A 12,878-nucleotide genomic window follows, 5' to 3' on the forward strand; every position below is an offset into this window, starting at 1 on the left:
CGGGGCGGGGGCGGGGCGGGGGCGCCAGAGCCAGCCTGAAGGGCCTCTCTCCTCTTCCCTGTGCCCTGCCTTCCCGACCTCGCCCATCTGCCCATCACCCTGCGTCTGCTGCCCCACGGTGGCCGTCAGCTGACCCGGTGCGGCCCATCGACCCTGCTGCCTGGCTGTCCCACACGGCAGCGCTGACCGGCGCCCTGCCCCGCTACGGTGCGAGCCCCTGCTCCAGCGCTGTCTCCCGCACCAGCTCCTCCTCACTAACCAGTTCTGTGCCCGGCGCCCCGCGTGAGTGGCAGCTCCCTAGAGCCCGGTGGGAATCCAAGGCGGAAGGGCAGGGCCTCCCAGCCTGGAGCCCCTCCCTGCTCGTGCTGCCTTGGGCCCTTCCGGGGTGGGGGATGTGTGTGGCCCTCTGCTTTCTCCGCCAGTAACACGACTAATGCCCTGAGCTTGCAGGGAGGTGGCCTTGGGGAAGGGAAGAGGCTGTCTGGTGCCTGGTTCTGGTTTGTGGGGCAGGGTGGCCTTGCCCAGGTCTGGCCCCAGAACCTGCAGGGAGGTGTTCAAGGGCTGAGATACAGGCCCCCACCTGGCCCCTGCCCACTCCCTGGTCCTGCCATTTGTTGCCTGCCCGTGGCTGAGGGAGCTGTGTCCCGCAGAGCTGGAGGAGGTGCCCCTGACGGTGAAGAGTGACATGAGTGCGGTTGTCCGGGTCATGCAGCTGCCGGACTCGGGGCTGGAGATCCGGGACCGCATGTGGCTCAAGATCACCATTGCCAACGCCGTCATTGGTGAGTCCCTACTGAGTACACCTAACTGGCGGTGGGGGCAGGGGGCTGAGTCTGCTCCTCTGCAGGGTGGGTGGCCCAGAGTGACCTGGCCTGACGCAGCGGGCGTGGGGCCAGGGGCGGATGTGGTGGACTGGCTGTACACCCACGTGGAGGGCTTCAAGGAGCGGCGAGAGGCCAGGAAGTACGCCAGCGGCATGCTGAAGCACGGCTTCCTGCGGCACACAGTCAATAAGGTCACCTTCTCTGAGCAGTGCTACTACGTCTTCGGGGACCTGTGCAGCAGTGAGTGAGGCTGCGTGGTGGGCTCACCCCACGGCCCTGTGCCACCCTCACCCACCCCCTCTCTCCTGCCAGATCTCGCAGCCCTGACCCTCAACAGTGGCTCCAGTGGAGCCTCCGATCAGGACACCCTGGCCCCGCTGCCCCACCCGGCAGCACCCTGGCCCCTGGGTCAGGGCTACCCCTACCAGTACCCAGGGCCCCCGCCCTGCTTTCCGCCTGCCTACCAGGACCCTGGCTTTGGCTACGGCAGTGGCAGTGCTGGCAGCCAGCAGAGTGAAGGTGAGCGCTCAGGCCCCGCCCCGCCCCGCCCCGCCCCGCCCCGGCTCGCTGCCCTGCTGCTGCCCTTGCCCTTGCCCTCCCGCTGTGTGCCTGCTAGGGGCAGGCTCCTACCTGAGCCAGTGTTGGGGGACAGGGTCGAGTCCCACAGGGGACCTCAAGCACCTGGAGGCTTGGGTGCTTGTGCCTGGCGGGGTGGGGGCTGGTGCTCCAGGTGTGGCAGACTGGAGGCTAGGAGGTGGTGTGACAGGAGTGGGGGTGGGGGTGGCTCCAGGCATCAGACCCTGGGACACAGGAGAGGACAGACCATGTCTCCTGTGGAACCTGCAGTTCAGCAAGGAGACAGTGCCTCAGAAGACCCTGCCCCAGGGCCCAGAGGACACGGGAGTCCCCAGGGAGTTGGCTTGCTAGAGCAGATGTGTGAGGCCACCTTGAGTACAGTGAGGCCCATGGCCATGCTTGCAGGGTCTGGGAGAGTTGCAGGTAGCCAGCCCAGGGGACCCAGAGAAGGATGGGAAACGAGAGGTGGGCCAGAGGGTGGCAGTGCCCAAGGGGAAGTTATTGGGTATCCATGAACTCTGGACAGGCCCTTGCAGCCATCCAGCCCTACCCAGCTCTGGTCAGGCCTCGCTGGTGGCGGGTGTGAGTGCCCGGCTGGTGTGTGACTCATGTATCCCTTGCTTTGTGCTGAGCAAGCCTTAGACTGAAGGACTAGCGGAGTGGACCCTCGGGGCCGGTAAGCCAGGGTCCCCCCCGGGGTCCCTCTCAGCGTGTCCCCAGCCAGCCTGTGTCCTCAGGTTCCCACCACTTCCTGGGAGCCCAGGAGAGGGGCTGAGCCAATTAGCTGTCCAGGGCCCTGGGACTGGGTGGACAGAGGTCTCCGGGTGGGAGCCCAGGACTGCTGACACGTCGGCCAGGACACAGGTCTCTGCTGGTGCCTCAGTCACTCGGCTGGAGACCAGCCCTTGGTCTGAGCATTGGGGTGAGGTGTGGGCACCACACTGGCTTGTGCCCCTGTTGCCAGCCACTGCCCTCTTGCCTCTGCAGCTGCTCCTGCTTCCTGGGGTGGGGCCAGCCCTGCCCTGTGTCTGCATGGCTGTCCCTCACATCCACCTGCTCAGACCCACCCCGTCCTGCCCTGCCTGCCTGCCTGGGAGCAGCCAGGGGTCCTGGAAATGGCCAGGCCTAGCTGACCCTATCATCCTTCTCTCCCTTCTCACCCCCAGGGAGCAAAAGCAGCGGGTCCACCCGGAGCAGCCGTCGGGCCCTGGGCCGAGAGGAGGAGCGCCGGGCAGCTGGAGCCAGGGGCAGTGGCAGCGAGTCAGACCACACGGTGCTGAGTGGGTCCGGCGGCACTAGCAGGCGGGAGCGACCGGTCAGCCAGCTCAGCCGGGGCAGCAGCCCCCACAGCCAGCTCTCAGCCGTTGCCCCAGGGCTCCCCCCACTACACCCCCTGACCAAGGCCTATGCAGTGGTGGGTGGGCCACCTGGTGGGCCACCTGTCCGGGAGCTGGCTGCCGTCCCCCCAGAGTTGACAGGCAGTCGCCAGTCCTTCCAGAAGGCCATGGGGAACCCCTGTGAGTTTTTTGTGGACATCATGTAACTGGCCGCCTGTGCCTTCAACCCTGCCCATGGGGGGAACAGTGGCCCCTACAGGAGCTCTGTGGGCCTACGTGGTGGAGGCTGGCCAGGGGTCGTGGGAGCAGGCTGGAGGCGAGGGCCGAGATCAGCCCCATCGCTGTGATCTGGCATTTCCTGTGGTAGAGCGGCTTGTATCTGCAGAGCCTTGTGGGGGAGACCATCTCTGTCCTTGGCCTGAGCCTCAGGGACCCTCTGACCCCCTCCTTGGAGGTGACCTCCCTTGGGGATGAGGATGCCCTCTTTGGCTTCATGTTGCTCCCACTTCCAGAGCCACGTGAAGGTGGGCCTGAAGCCTTCCTCACCCAGTGCACAGGCCTCACCTGTCAGCCCAGGTGGGGACCTCGAGTGGCAGGGTTAGAGCCCCCAGACCCCTCTGGCTGCCCAGAGTGGGGTCTAACTTATTTATTTATTGCCAGCCTGCCCACTCTGGGGGAATGGCTAGTCAGCTGTCCCCCTCCCTGCCCAGCTGGGGGTGGCTGCATATTCCCCTGCCCTCCTGGGACCCAGAGAGGAGGGGAGCACAGGCTGAGCCTGGAAGCGTGTGGTGGATGGTGGGGGGCAGGTCAGGGGGCACCCTGCGCACCGGGACTCCCTTGGGGCCGTTGTGCCACTGTCTCGGCACGCCCGGCTCTGCTCACTGCGCTGTAGATACTGTGTCAGTCCCGCGTCTAGTTCATGTAGAGCTGCTTCTGTGTAAATGCTATTTTAAACACTAAAAAGCATTTAATTTTATGGGACTTGTGTGTGAGCCATGTCCCTTCACTGGCTGGGTTTCGGCAGGATGCAGGGCCCAGCCTGGAGCTGTCCCTGGTCTCTGACCCGAGGTCCTGGACAGCTGCTGTCCCCCAGCTCCTCTGTCTGTGAGGCTCTGTCCCTGGTGCTGGATGGCAGCAGGGGTCCTGGCAGCAGTTTTCTGTCCTTGGTGCTGGCTCCTGGCTTCAGGGGTCCCAGTGGCCAGCGCTGGCCATGGTGCTGACCCCCACCTCTGCCTGGGCTCTGTCCATGGTGCTGGCTTGGGTAGGCCAAGGAGAAAGGAGGCCCTCTCTTCCCTGAGCAGCCCTCTGCCCTGCTGGCCCTCCCATCCTGCCCTGGTCATGTGCTCATGCCCACCTTCCACGCCTTTAACACCTGCAGGGGGCTAGGTGGAGGCCCCAGGCTGGATGCAGCCAGGTGAGCAATACGCTACCTGGCTACTGGTGACTGGAAAGGGCTTTGCAGAGTTCACGGTGTGGCTGCAGGTCTGAAGGCACCCTCTGTGGACCACCTCCCAGGATGGTGGGCCCAAGCCTCCTGGTCAGACCTTGGTTGGCAGAGTCAAGGACAAGGCTTGCATCTGATGCCCTGGGGTGGGGTCACAGGCCCTCTCCCGTTTGGTACAGGCCTAGGCATCACAGTGGGCTCAAGGTTTGCAGACACTTGGGGTCAGAATCCAGAGCTTGAGGGTCTTTGTGGGGGCACAGTCTGGGGGGCTGCTGGGTTTGGGGCTGTCTGTACTAGGGCTGGAGTCACTAGGTATGAGGGTGTGGGGTTAAGGGTCCCTCGTTTCCCTGAGGCCCCTCCCTACTCCCACTCCTGCCCCTGTCCCTGGCATCCCCAGGACCTGCCCCCAGGAAGAACTCAGGAGTGTTGAGCCTGGGCCACCACAGGAGCAGGTAGCATTTTGGTAGGTGGAAGGCAGCTAGGATGCCCAGGGCACAGAGGAGGATGGCACCCATCTGCACAGCAGGCTGGTAGACCACCTGCACATTGGTCAGGAGGGGCACGAAGGAGACCCAGGTGATGAAGTAGGCTAGCATGGCAAAGGTGAGGCCGCGGGCGTGGTTGTAGCGGCCAGGCTGACTCTGCACCAGGAAGGTGCCCAGAAAGCAGAGGAAGGCCAGCGAGGCGTTGGTGATGTGCACCAGGCCCAGGCTGACCCAGGAGCGCATGTGGCAGTGCACCAGTGCCTCGGTGGGCAGCACCCTCCAGTCTGTCATCACCTCTGGTGTGAAAGCCACCAGGTACCAGGCACACAGCACTGCTTCCGTCAGTATGGCCAGAAGCACCACCAGCCAGGCCCAGGGACCCCGCAGGCAGCCATGCAGCCAGGTCGCCCAATTTGGTGGCAGTTCTGACTCCACAAAGGTCTCTGCTGCCTTTAGGAAGAGTGTGCTCAGGCAGCCAGTGAGTGGGAGGTGTGCCAGTGGCTGCTGGGCCAGGCAGCTGGCTGGGCCTGGCCGGCCTGGAAACAGCAGGACACTGAGGCAGACGAGTCCCAGGCAAGCCAGGCCAAAACAGGCCCGTGGCCCACCTGAGGCCTGAACCAGTGGGCTGTCCCAGTGGCAGACAAAGAGACCTAGAGCAGCCAGTGTCAGGCCCAGCACCAGGCTGAGCAGCAGGAGCAGCAGGAGCACAGTTGGCTCCCCCCATGCCAGGAATCTGGGCCTGCGGGGAAAACAGCGCGTACTCCGCTCTGGGGACCACTGGTCCTGGCCACATGGGGTGCAGACGAAGTCATCTGTGGGAGGGTAGGGGAGAGGGTGTTGGGGGCTGGTGCTGGGATCACAGGCTCCCCAGCCTGGCCCTGCCACGGAGCCAGGGCTTTCAGGACTCTCCCCAGGCTCTGAGCCGTGCAGACCTCGCCAGGGCAGCTCACCTAGGCTCTGCCGGTAGTTGCCTGCCTTGCAGTCCACGCAGTCGTAGCAGCAGGAGTGGAAGCCCTTCACGCGGCGGACTTGGCCCTCTTCACACTGCCGAGAGCACTGGGACGCAGGCACCTGGGTGTGTGGGGATGCAGTGTCTGGCTCCACCCACGGGCACCTTGAGACCCAGAGACTCCCCGTTCCCGAGACCGGCCTGGCCCTGGGGCACCACTGTGGTGGGGACCCGGGTGCTTCATGCTCACCTGGTTGCCTGGCATGTGCCAGTGCATCTGTGAGGGCTGGAGCCAAAGGCTCCCATTGAAGGTGCCCACAGTGTGCAGCCTGGGTGTCGGCTTCTGCCACACCCACATCTTCAGGTCATACTCCATGTCCACGTTCCCCTTGGAGTCGAACTGCAGTGCCAGGCCTCGAGCACGGAAGCTCATGTTGTACATGTTCTCCAGGAGCTGGGGGATGGGGTAGGGAAGCGGGGCTGACCCATCAGCTACCTCCAGCTAAGATGGGTGTTGGCCCTGTCCAGTAAGGGGCCAGCACTGAACCCTGGAGCCCTATCCTCACCTGCCAAGGTCGCACAGGCTCCCGTGCAGGGCAGCTCGTGGGGCTGCACTGCAGCGTGTTGTGGAGGGCCTGAGCCACACTGTACACGGCTGCATAGGTGGCGAAAATCTGGTGGTGCAGCTGCCCAGCTGACAGGTTCTGCAGCAGCCCTGTCGACAGGTTCCGCAGGGTAATGTGGTCACACTGGGGGCAGCGTGGCCCTACCACGTGCTCCTCCAGGTCTGGTTTATCATCCAGAGAGGCACAGAAGGCTGGGTCAGAGGCCAAGGCTAGGTGCATCTCCACATACTGGGAGAATTCGGGCAGCTGGACACCCCGCTGCAGAAAGCCAAGCACAGTGCCCACCTGGGCAATGCCAGGCAGTGTCATGACCAAGTCTGAGGTCAGCCAGGCCTCACTGGCCACCCACACCTTTGGCGAGAGGCTGTGGTAGATACTGTAGCGCAAAAGGGCGTGGGCAGCCTGGGAGGAAGCAAACAGCACCACCACCTGCACATTGCTCTGGTTCACCTGGTGCAGCACGTCCAGCACCTTACCCAGCTGCAGGGTATCAGCGCCAAGGGGTGGCACCAGGCCCTCATGTGCAATGCAGACGTTCTGGGCGTTGGCCAAGCCTGAGAAGATGCTCAGGCCCTCCCGGCCATACTCATCGTCACTGCCCAAGGCAGCCACCCAGTTCCACTCAAATTTCTGCAGCAGCTTGACTACGGCCTCCAGCTGCACCCGGTCACTGGGCACCGTGCGGAAGAAGGACGGGAATGTGTCTCGGTTGCTCAGTCGGTCCATGGTGGCCCCGTAACTGACCTGTGGTGACCGAGAGACCCTTGGCGTGAGGGCTCCCTCAGGCAGGGCCCATGGGGGACACAGGAGCGGCAGGCCCACCTGTGGCATGAGGAAGAAGCTGAAGAACTTGCCCGTGACGAGGGCCAGCTCTGACGAATGGGGCCCGATGACGGCCAGCACGCGGGGCTGGTACTGCGTGTAGTTGCAGTAGGCAGCAATGCTGCGATTGCCTGCCTCCGCCAGGAACATGAGGCTGGGCTTCATAGTGGCCATGGGCTCTGAGCATGTGTCGAAGAGGTCATAGCCCAGGTGCAGCCCGGGCAGCAGGGTAGAACTGTTGTTGATCTCCTCCACAGCCATCTTCACGGCCATCACCAGGAACAGGCCAAGGGATGAGAACCTGAAGCCACACAGGGCTGCAGGTGGCTGCACCTCATCCCTTCCTGGGAGCACCACAGACCTGGGCACACACCCTCCCTCTGCCCCAGCTGCCCACCTTCATACCTGGTGCACACAATGCCACTGGGCCGTGTCCTGTGGCGGAGGCCGGCCTCCTCAGCTGAGCCCAGGGGGAAAAGCCCACCCAGCACGTAGTCTCCTTGCATCCTGAGTTGCCGTGACAGGCACAAGGAGGTCCCCGTCCCAAGGCCCAGGAGAGCTGCCAGGAGGAGGCCTAGCACAGCCAGGCCTGGCATGGTAGGCAGTTACTTCCAGCCAGGACAAATGGGTGTGCCAGACAGGAGCCCCAGATGTAAAGCCCAGGGGGAGGTAAAAGATTTGTTTAGCAAAACCAGCACCACGCCCACCTGCCAATCCTCCAGGGCCCCCAGGAATGTCGTGATCCAGGCCTTGAAGGTTTGTGCTCCTGAACTTACCGTGACATCACCACTGGGCTCTCTGGCCAACGGTGACCTGGCAGGCAGCTGAGGCCTGTATCCTGCTTATACCAAGACCCTCATCACCCCCATTCCTGGAGCAACCTGCCAGACTAGAAGAGAGGAGGTGTCTAGGGCCCTGGGGTCTCAAGTGACTGGGAGAGAGGCAAGAGGTGCCATATCCTGGGGGGTTCTCTCTAGCTCTGGGAGTCCTGGCTTCCAATTCAAGCAGCACTGTCAGTAGTTAGGAGGCTGCAGAGATGGCCTTGCCAGGCCTACAGATCAGCTGGGAGATAGCCAGGCCTCTGCCATACCACTGGGGTGTGAAATGGGTCTTGGGGTGGAGGCTGTCCAGGAGCAGGACGGACCCCTTGAGGATCTGGCCATTCCCTCTGTTGGGGATCTGATCCCTGCAAGCTGTGGGAACCCTATTCCTACTATGCCCACTCAGCTAACTCCTGGCCCAGGTACTCTCACCTTGACTGATATGTAGGTACCCCCTTTGGGGACAGATTCATGCAAATGAGGGAGGAAAGGTCATAACCAAATGGACTGGAACAGCTGTAGGCACCCTGGGCCTCTTCTCAGCCTGAGTCTGGGAAGCCCTTGGGAGGAGCACTGGGAGGAGCTGGGGGAGAATGGGCTCCACTGGGCCCAGCACAGACTTATGGGAGGTGGAGCCGGCCAGTGCCTCTTCACTGTTGCATGGCAAGGGGCCCAGAGTGCACACGTGGGCACCACACACACAATGCACCTGCAGCCTTGCTCTCCGGCCAGTCCCAAGTGGACCCTGACCTTGTGGGGAGTGCCAAGAGGACCTTGCCCAGTGTGCATCCTCTTCCTGTCCAGCTGGCTGTCCTGGCAGAGAGCAGTCCCCACCTACATTTGGCCCTGGCCTGGGAAGACCTTTCTCTTCCAACACGTGTAGCTTCAGGCCTGTCCTTCCTACCCAGCCTCTCGTGTAGGTGACCCTGGGTGTCAGATTTCTCCCTGTAAAATGGGGATGATTTGGTCTTCATGGTGAGGAATCAAGATAAAGCCTTCAGAACAAGCACAGGCAGCATCCCAGAGCCGGCTTCTGCCCTGGGCATGCCTTGTGTGCTCATGGTCAAAAAAGCCTTTTGAGTTCTTGGGGTTGGGAGCACATGCCTAAGGCCTGTCTGGAGTCAGGCTCCTCCATGCCCTTGCAGATTACCTCCATGGTCATCCCCAAAGTAACCAGGCACCTGGAGTACCCAACACCCCACCGTGGAATGCCATAACTAGTCCCATGAGCATTGTTTATTATGTTGGACAATATCACCCATATCACTTTCCAAAGGGCCAAGCACACCCTGGCAGCTGCATTCACGCACATCTACTGTACTGCGAACACTGTCCATGTGGGTTGGTGAAGAGCAGTGGGAGTGACCAGGCCCCTAAGCATTGCATGATGGCTGGATGGTGTGGCCATCTGATAACTGTCAGCTAGTTAAGGGGGTCCAGCCCCCTCCTAGTCTGAGCACCCCCGCATCTCCTGAGCACTGTGGGGAAAGGCAGCAGAGCAGGGGCAGAGGGAGTGCCTGGCTCCACCCAGTGGTGTTGGGCCATGCTGCGGTGGCCTGCAATGGTATCTCTGCAGGAGACATCCACCTGGGTCCCTCCGGGGAGCTCAAGCCCTCCTTGCAGGAGCTATTTAGATAGCTGGGAAGGTCTTTCGGCTCAAGACTTCAGCTTCCAGGTGCCAGTGCCAAGGACATGAAGGCTCTGGTTTGCTCAGCACGCAGACAGGCTAACAGGAGGCAGGCAAAGGACTGGGAGAGTCCTCAGTGCCCAGACCCTGCCCAAGGTTCTCATTCTGCCTCGGGATAGCCAGCCAGGGTATGGAGAGGACTCGGGCAGCTTGGCCTGCTGTGTCCGAGGCCTGGCCTAGGACAAGCATGGGAAGTATACATGTGGACTGGGCATACTGGCCGGAGCAGCACAGAACCTTGGTGCCCAGGGACCTGTGTCCTCACACCATTTCACAGAATCCACACATAGCAGTAGGGCAGTCACCAGGCTGTTGCTCATGCAGGATTATGCGCCCCCACCACCCCCAGTCTCCACACCTCAGTGAGGCTCGACTGAGCACTCTTGTAACTGAGGAGGGTCTCATTCTGGGCCAAGAGGAGGGCTTGTACCACCTCTCCTAGGCCAGCTGCCTGCCTTTCCTGTCAGCTGATGGCTCTCAATAAGCTCAGCTTGCAGGGGTGAGGGTGGCACCCAGAAAGCTTTGTTGTGGAGTGCCTGGGCCCTGGCTGCCCAAGTCCAGCTCTCCAGCAGGGGAAGCCCACCCAGCCTGGGAGTGGCCACTATGGCAAGTCCAACAGGGAGTGTTCTGCATAGACTTTCTGGGAGACTTCGTACACACGCTCGATGAAGGGCAGGGCTTCGCCCAGCATCTCCACAGCGTGCTCCGGGGACCCCACGTTCATGGCCTCAAGGAAGATCTTGCGTGTGGGCAGGGTGCAGAAGGCCACGGTGACTGCCTGGCGCACAATCCAGGGGTGGTAGGCGGCCAGAGAGGCATTGTAGGAGTCGGTACAGAGTGCGGAGGTGCGCGCGTCCTCAGGGCTGGTGCGCAGGCCCTCCAGGAACAGTTGTAGCCAGCGCAGAGCTCGGTGCAGGCGCAGCAAGGTCCGGCAGCCTGAGGTTGGGTGGCGGGAGCGGCGATCGAGGTCCACCAGCTTATTGCCCACCTCGTAGGCCACCATGGACTGCAGGCTCACGTAGTGCTCATGTTGGGGGCTGCTGCGTAGACGCTCCATAATCTGCAGCTTGGAGACCACATCCTTTGAGATGAAGGAGAAGATGGTGCCTAGGCTATTCAGAAACCTGTGCAGCAAAGACAGAACTTGTGGTCTCACCCAAACCCAGAGTATCCAACCTGTTCCAGGGACACCACCCTCAGACTGTGGGCACATGTTGGCCCAGAGGCAGGGGTGAGAAGACTGGCAGAGAACAGCCTACCAGCATGCCTGCTCTGTGCCCTGGCAAGTGGATTCCGTCAGGGAAAGCTGCTAACTTGGGGACCTCTGTAGGAAGGTGCCCTGTGCACGCACCTGACCAGCCCCTTCCAGCCGGCGATGTAGTGGTCCAGCAGTACTTCTTCCTCCTCGCTGAGACATTGCTGGAAGCTGACCAGCACAACCTTCAGGTTGAACTCCGCCTCCAAGCCATCCATTTTCTAACACAAACTAAAACAGTTCCACACAGAGCTTGTGGGTCCTCTGCTGGGTCAGCTCTCTCTGTAGCTCATTTCTTTCAGGGAGGTGGGAGGATGGAGGAACAGTTGAAATAGCTGGGGTCCTGCAACTGTCTGCCCATGACGAAGCCCCATTCTCTTACGCTGAGTGCCCCCTCCCCAGAGCCACAGGCTCTCTCACAGACCCGACGCAGACTGACCACACCCACAGACTTGGGCATGGCTCCTCCTTGTCATTCATGCCACTGACTCAGGTCAGCCCCTGACCCGAGGACCCCCAGCTGCCTCCTGTTTGCAGCAGGCCCCTCTGTCAAGGCTTCCTGCTTATTTGTTTTGATTTCTTTCCCTAAAATCCCTGTTTCACAGTGGGGAAATCCTTCTGAGAGACAGGCGCTACCTCAGCATGGTTGCACCTGAAGCCCCCTGTGAAGGCAACATTCTGATGAGGAGTGTAGATCCTAATAGAAACTCGGACTCTGAGACAGTAGGCACTTCTGACACAGTAGACGAGGAGACAGATACTGGGGAAAACAGAGATAGGAGCGCCAGAGCAGGTGGGAGGGTGGCTGGGCAGACTAGACTTCTCTTCCTTGCTTGTGGCTGTACTCTAAGGCCAGGGTACAGGCTGTGGGGCCAGCATCTGCTGCACAGGTGGACACCCATCTTTCCTCCTGCTGTTGGACCTACACACATTCCATACAGAAGGGTGGCTCGGCTAAAGGTCTTACCACATTCAGAAGACTGCCACAGGCCCTCCCCAAAGGAACACTCCAGGGAACATTCTGGAAATGGTCCAGGATCAAGTTCTCAAGGTGGGAACAGGCTCTGGATTCTGCTTGTGTCTCTGAGGTCACTCCACAGACATCCCAGTGTCCACACCTTGGTCTGCCTCCAATCACCCCAGCACCCACCTTCCTGGGTGCCCCAAGGGCCTGGGGCTCATGGCAAACCTGTGGGGGTGCTTCATGGGCTCTGGGTACCTGACTGCGTCTCACCTATGTCCAGGATGATCACTCACCCCACTAGGGGCTGGAGGTTCCTGTGCCCCTTGATGCTGGGAGCCCTGTCTGGCCTCCCTACCTGAGAGCCTGACAGGAACAGGACAGCTGGATCTCCACACCGGTTCTGTCTTCCACCCACAAAGTCCTTCAGCTCTGAGGAAAACACTCTGCACCCTCTGCCCTTCCCGCGGCCCAGGCTGACCCAGCCTCCTGGGAGCCAGTGCGGGCGGAGAACCAGCAGGTTCCACGGGTTGGGCTGCCTGCTGGGTCAGGGTGGAGCCCGAGCAGATGATGGCTCACAGTGTCTTCAGGTGTGGAGGGCTGCAGAGCCTGGGCCTCAGGACCAGGGCTTCGGCCCCGAGCCTTCGGGCTCCTCCCCTCCCTCAGGGCCTAGTGCTGTTCACTGAGCAGATGCCTCCAAGACCCCAGGGGTTCCTTCTTGGCCACCCAATCTCCTTCGGGGTCTAGCCTTCCCGCCCAGAACCCGAGCCAGCAGAAGGACTGCCAGGGGCCTCTCAGCGCTGTGCCCGGAGGGGTGGGAACAGGAAGGGCCGTGTCTGTGCAGCCGGGAGCCGGCAGCCTGCCAGTTCCCTGAAGGTGGAGCAGGATACCTCTGAGCCTCCCCCGGGGAAGACAGGGCCGGGCAGGAGGGCAGGAGGGCAGGCTGGACGTCCATCAGCACGTCCCCTCTGGCACCTGCAAGTCTCACCTAGCAGTCTAGCGGGCACCGGGCTGGCGGGTCTCTGCTCCTGCTGCGGGACTTAGGGCGCGGCAGAATCCGGATGGCGGGGAGGGTTGACCACGGCCGCAGA

The 12,878-nt window shown here is 61.9% G+C and overlaps 3 protein-coding genes across 6 annotated transcripts in view; 1 reads left to right on the top strand and 2 right to left on the bottom strand.

Moving 5' to 3' along the window:
• Positions 1–3,718, top strand: part of Dvl1 (dishevelled segment polarity protein 1) — a 10,024-nt gene extending 6,306 nt beyond the window's left edge. The window contains exons 7-11 of the mRNA XM_048783573.1: positions 9–207; positions 651–782; positions 897–1,064; positions 1,137–1,343; positions 2,567–3,718. Of these exons, the coding sequence (XP_048639530.1) occupies positions 9–207; positions 651–782; positions 897–1,064; positions 1,137–1,343; positions 2,567–2,943 (1,083 nt within the window). The 3' untranslated portion in view covers positions 2,944–3,718. The remainder of the gene's footprint in view (positions 1–8; positions 208–650; positions 783–896; positions 1,065–1,136; positions 1,344–2,566) is intronic.
• Position 3,719: 1 nt separating this feature from the next.
• On the bottom strand, positions 3,720–7,967 carry Tas1r3 (taste 1 receptor member 3). The gene is made up of 6 exons (XM_015501528.2): positions 7,469–7,967; positions 7,064–7,364; positions 6,182–6,985; positions 5,866–6,069; positions 5,617–5,737; positions 3,720–5,478 (listed from the first exon to the last, which is right to left on the bottom strand). The coding sequence occupies exons 1-6, from the start codon at positions 7,657–7,659 to the stop codon at positions 4,490–4,492; spliced, it is 2,610 nt and encodes an 869-aa protein (XP_015357014.1). The 5' UTR covers positions 7,660–7,967; the 3' UTR covers positions 3,720–4,489.
• A 1,135-nt stretch (positions 7,968–9,102) lies between these two features.
• On the bottom strand, positions 9,103–12,878 carry LOC107155594 (ceramide-1-phosphate transfer protein). 4 transcript variants are annotated; one of them, XM_015501531.2, is made up of 3 exons: positions 12,776–12,878; positions 10,923–11,057; positions 9,103–10,695 (listed from the first exon to the last, which is right to left on the bottom strand). In XM_015501531.2, the coding sequence occupies exons 2-3, from the start codon at positions 11,042–11,044 to the stop codon at positions 10,173–10,175; spliced, it is 645 nt and encodes a 214-aa protein (XP_015357017.1). In that variant the 5' UTR covers positions 11,045–11,057; positions 12,776–12,878; the 3' UTR covers positions 9,103–10,172. The 4 variants fall into 4 exon arrangements, with proteins under 4 accessions (XP_015357017.1, XP_015357016.1, XP_015357018.1 ...); XM_015501530.2 differs by having other exon boundaries at positions 10,923–11,121; XM_015501532.2 differs by lacking the exon at positions 12,776–12,878 and adding an exon at positions 12,146–12,769.

This window comes from Marmota marmota, unplaced genomic scaffold (assembly GCF_001458135.2).
Source record: "Marmota marmota marmota unplaced genomic scaffold, marMar, whole genome shotgun sequence".
Lineage (NCBI taxonomy): Eukaryota > Metazoa > Chordata > Mammalia > Rodentia > Sciuridae > Marmota > Marmota marmota.

What these genes read in the sequence shown, in the direction of transcription:
- Tas1r3 (XM_015501528.2), bottom strand. Translation starts at nt 7,659, where the DNA reads ATGCCAGGCCTGGCTGTGCTAGGCCTCCTCCTGGCAGCTCTCCTGGGC. An exon ending in GCTTCTTCCTCATGCCACAG is followed by an intron (nt 6,986 to 7,063) that starts GTGGGCCTGCCG and finishes CGGTCACCACAG; the next exon opens with GTCAGTTACGGGGCCACCAT. An exon ending in CAACTACCGGCAGAGCCTAG is followed by an intron (nt 5,479 to 5,616) that starts GTGAGCTGCCCT and finishes ACCCTCCCACAG; the next exon opens with ATGACTTCGTCTGCACCCCA.
- LOC107155594 (XM_015501531.2), bottom strand. Translation starts at nt 11,044, where the DNA reads ATGGATGGCTTGGAGGCGGAGTTCAACCTGAAGGTTGTGCTGGTCAGC. An exon ending in GGCTGGAAGGGGCTGGTCAG is followed by an intron (nt 10,696 to 10,922) that starts GTGCGTGCACAG and finishes TTTGCTGCACAG; the next exon opens with GTTTCTGAATAGCCTAGGCA.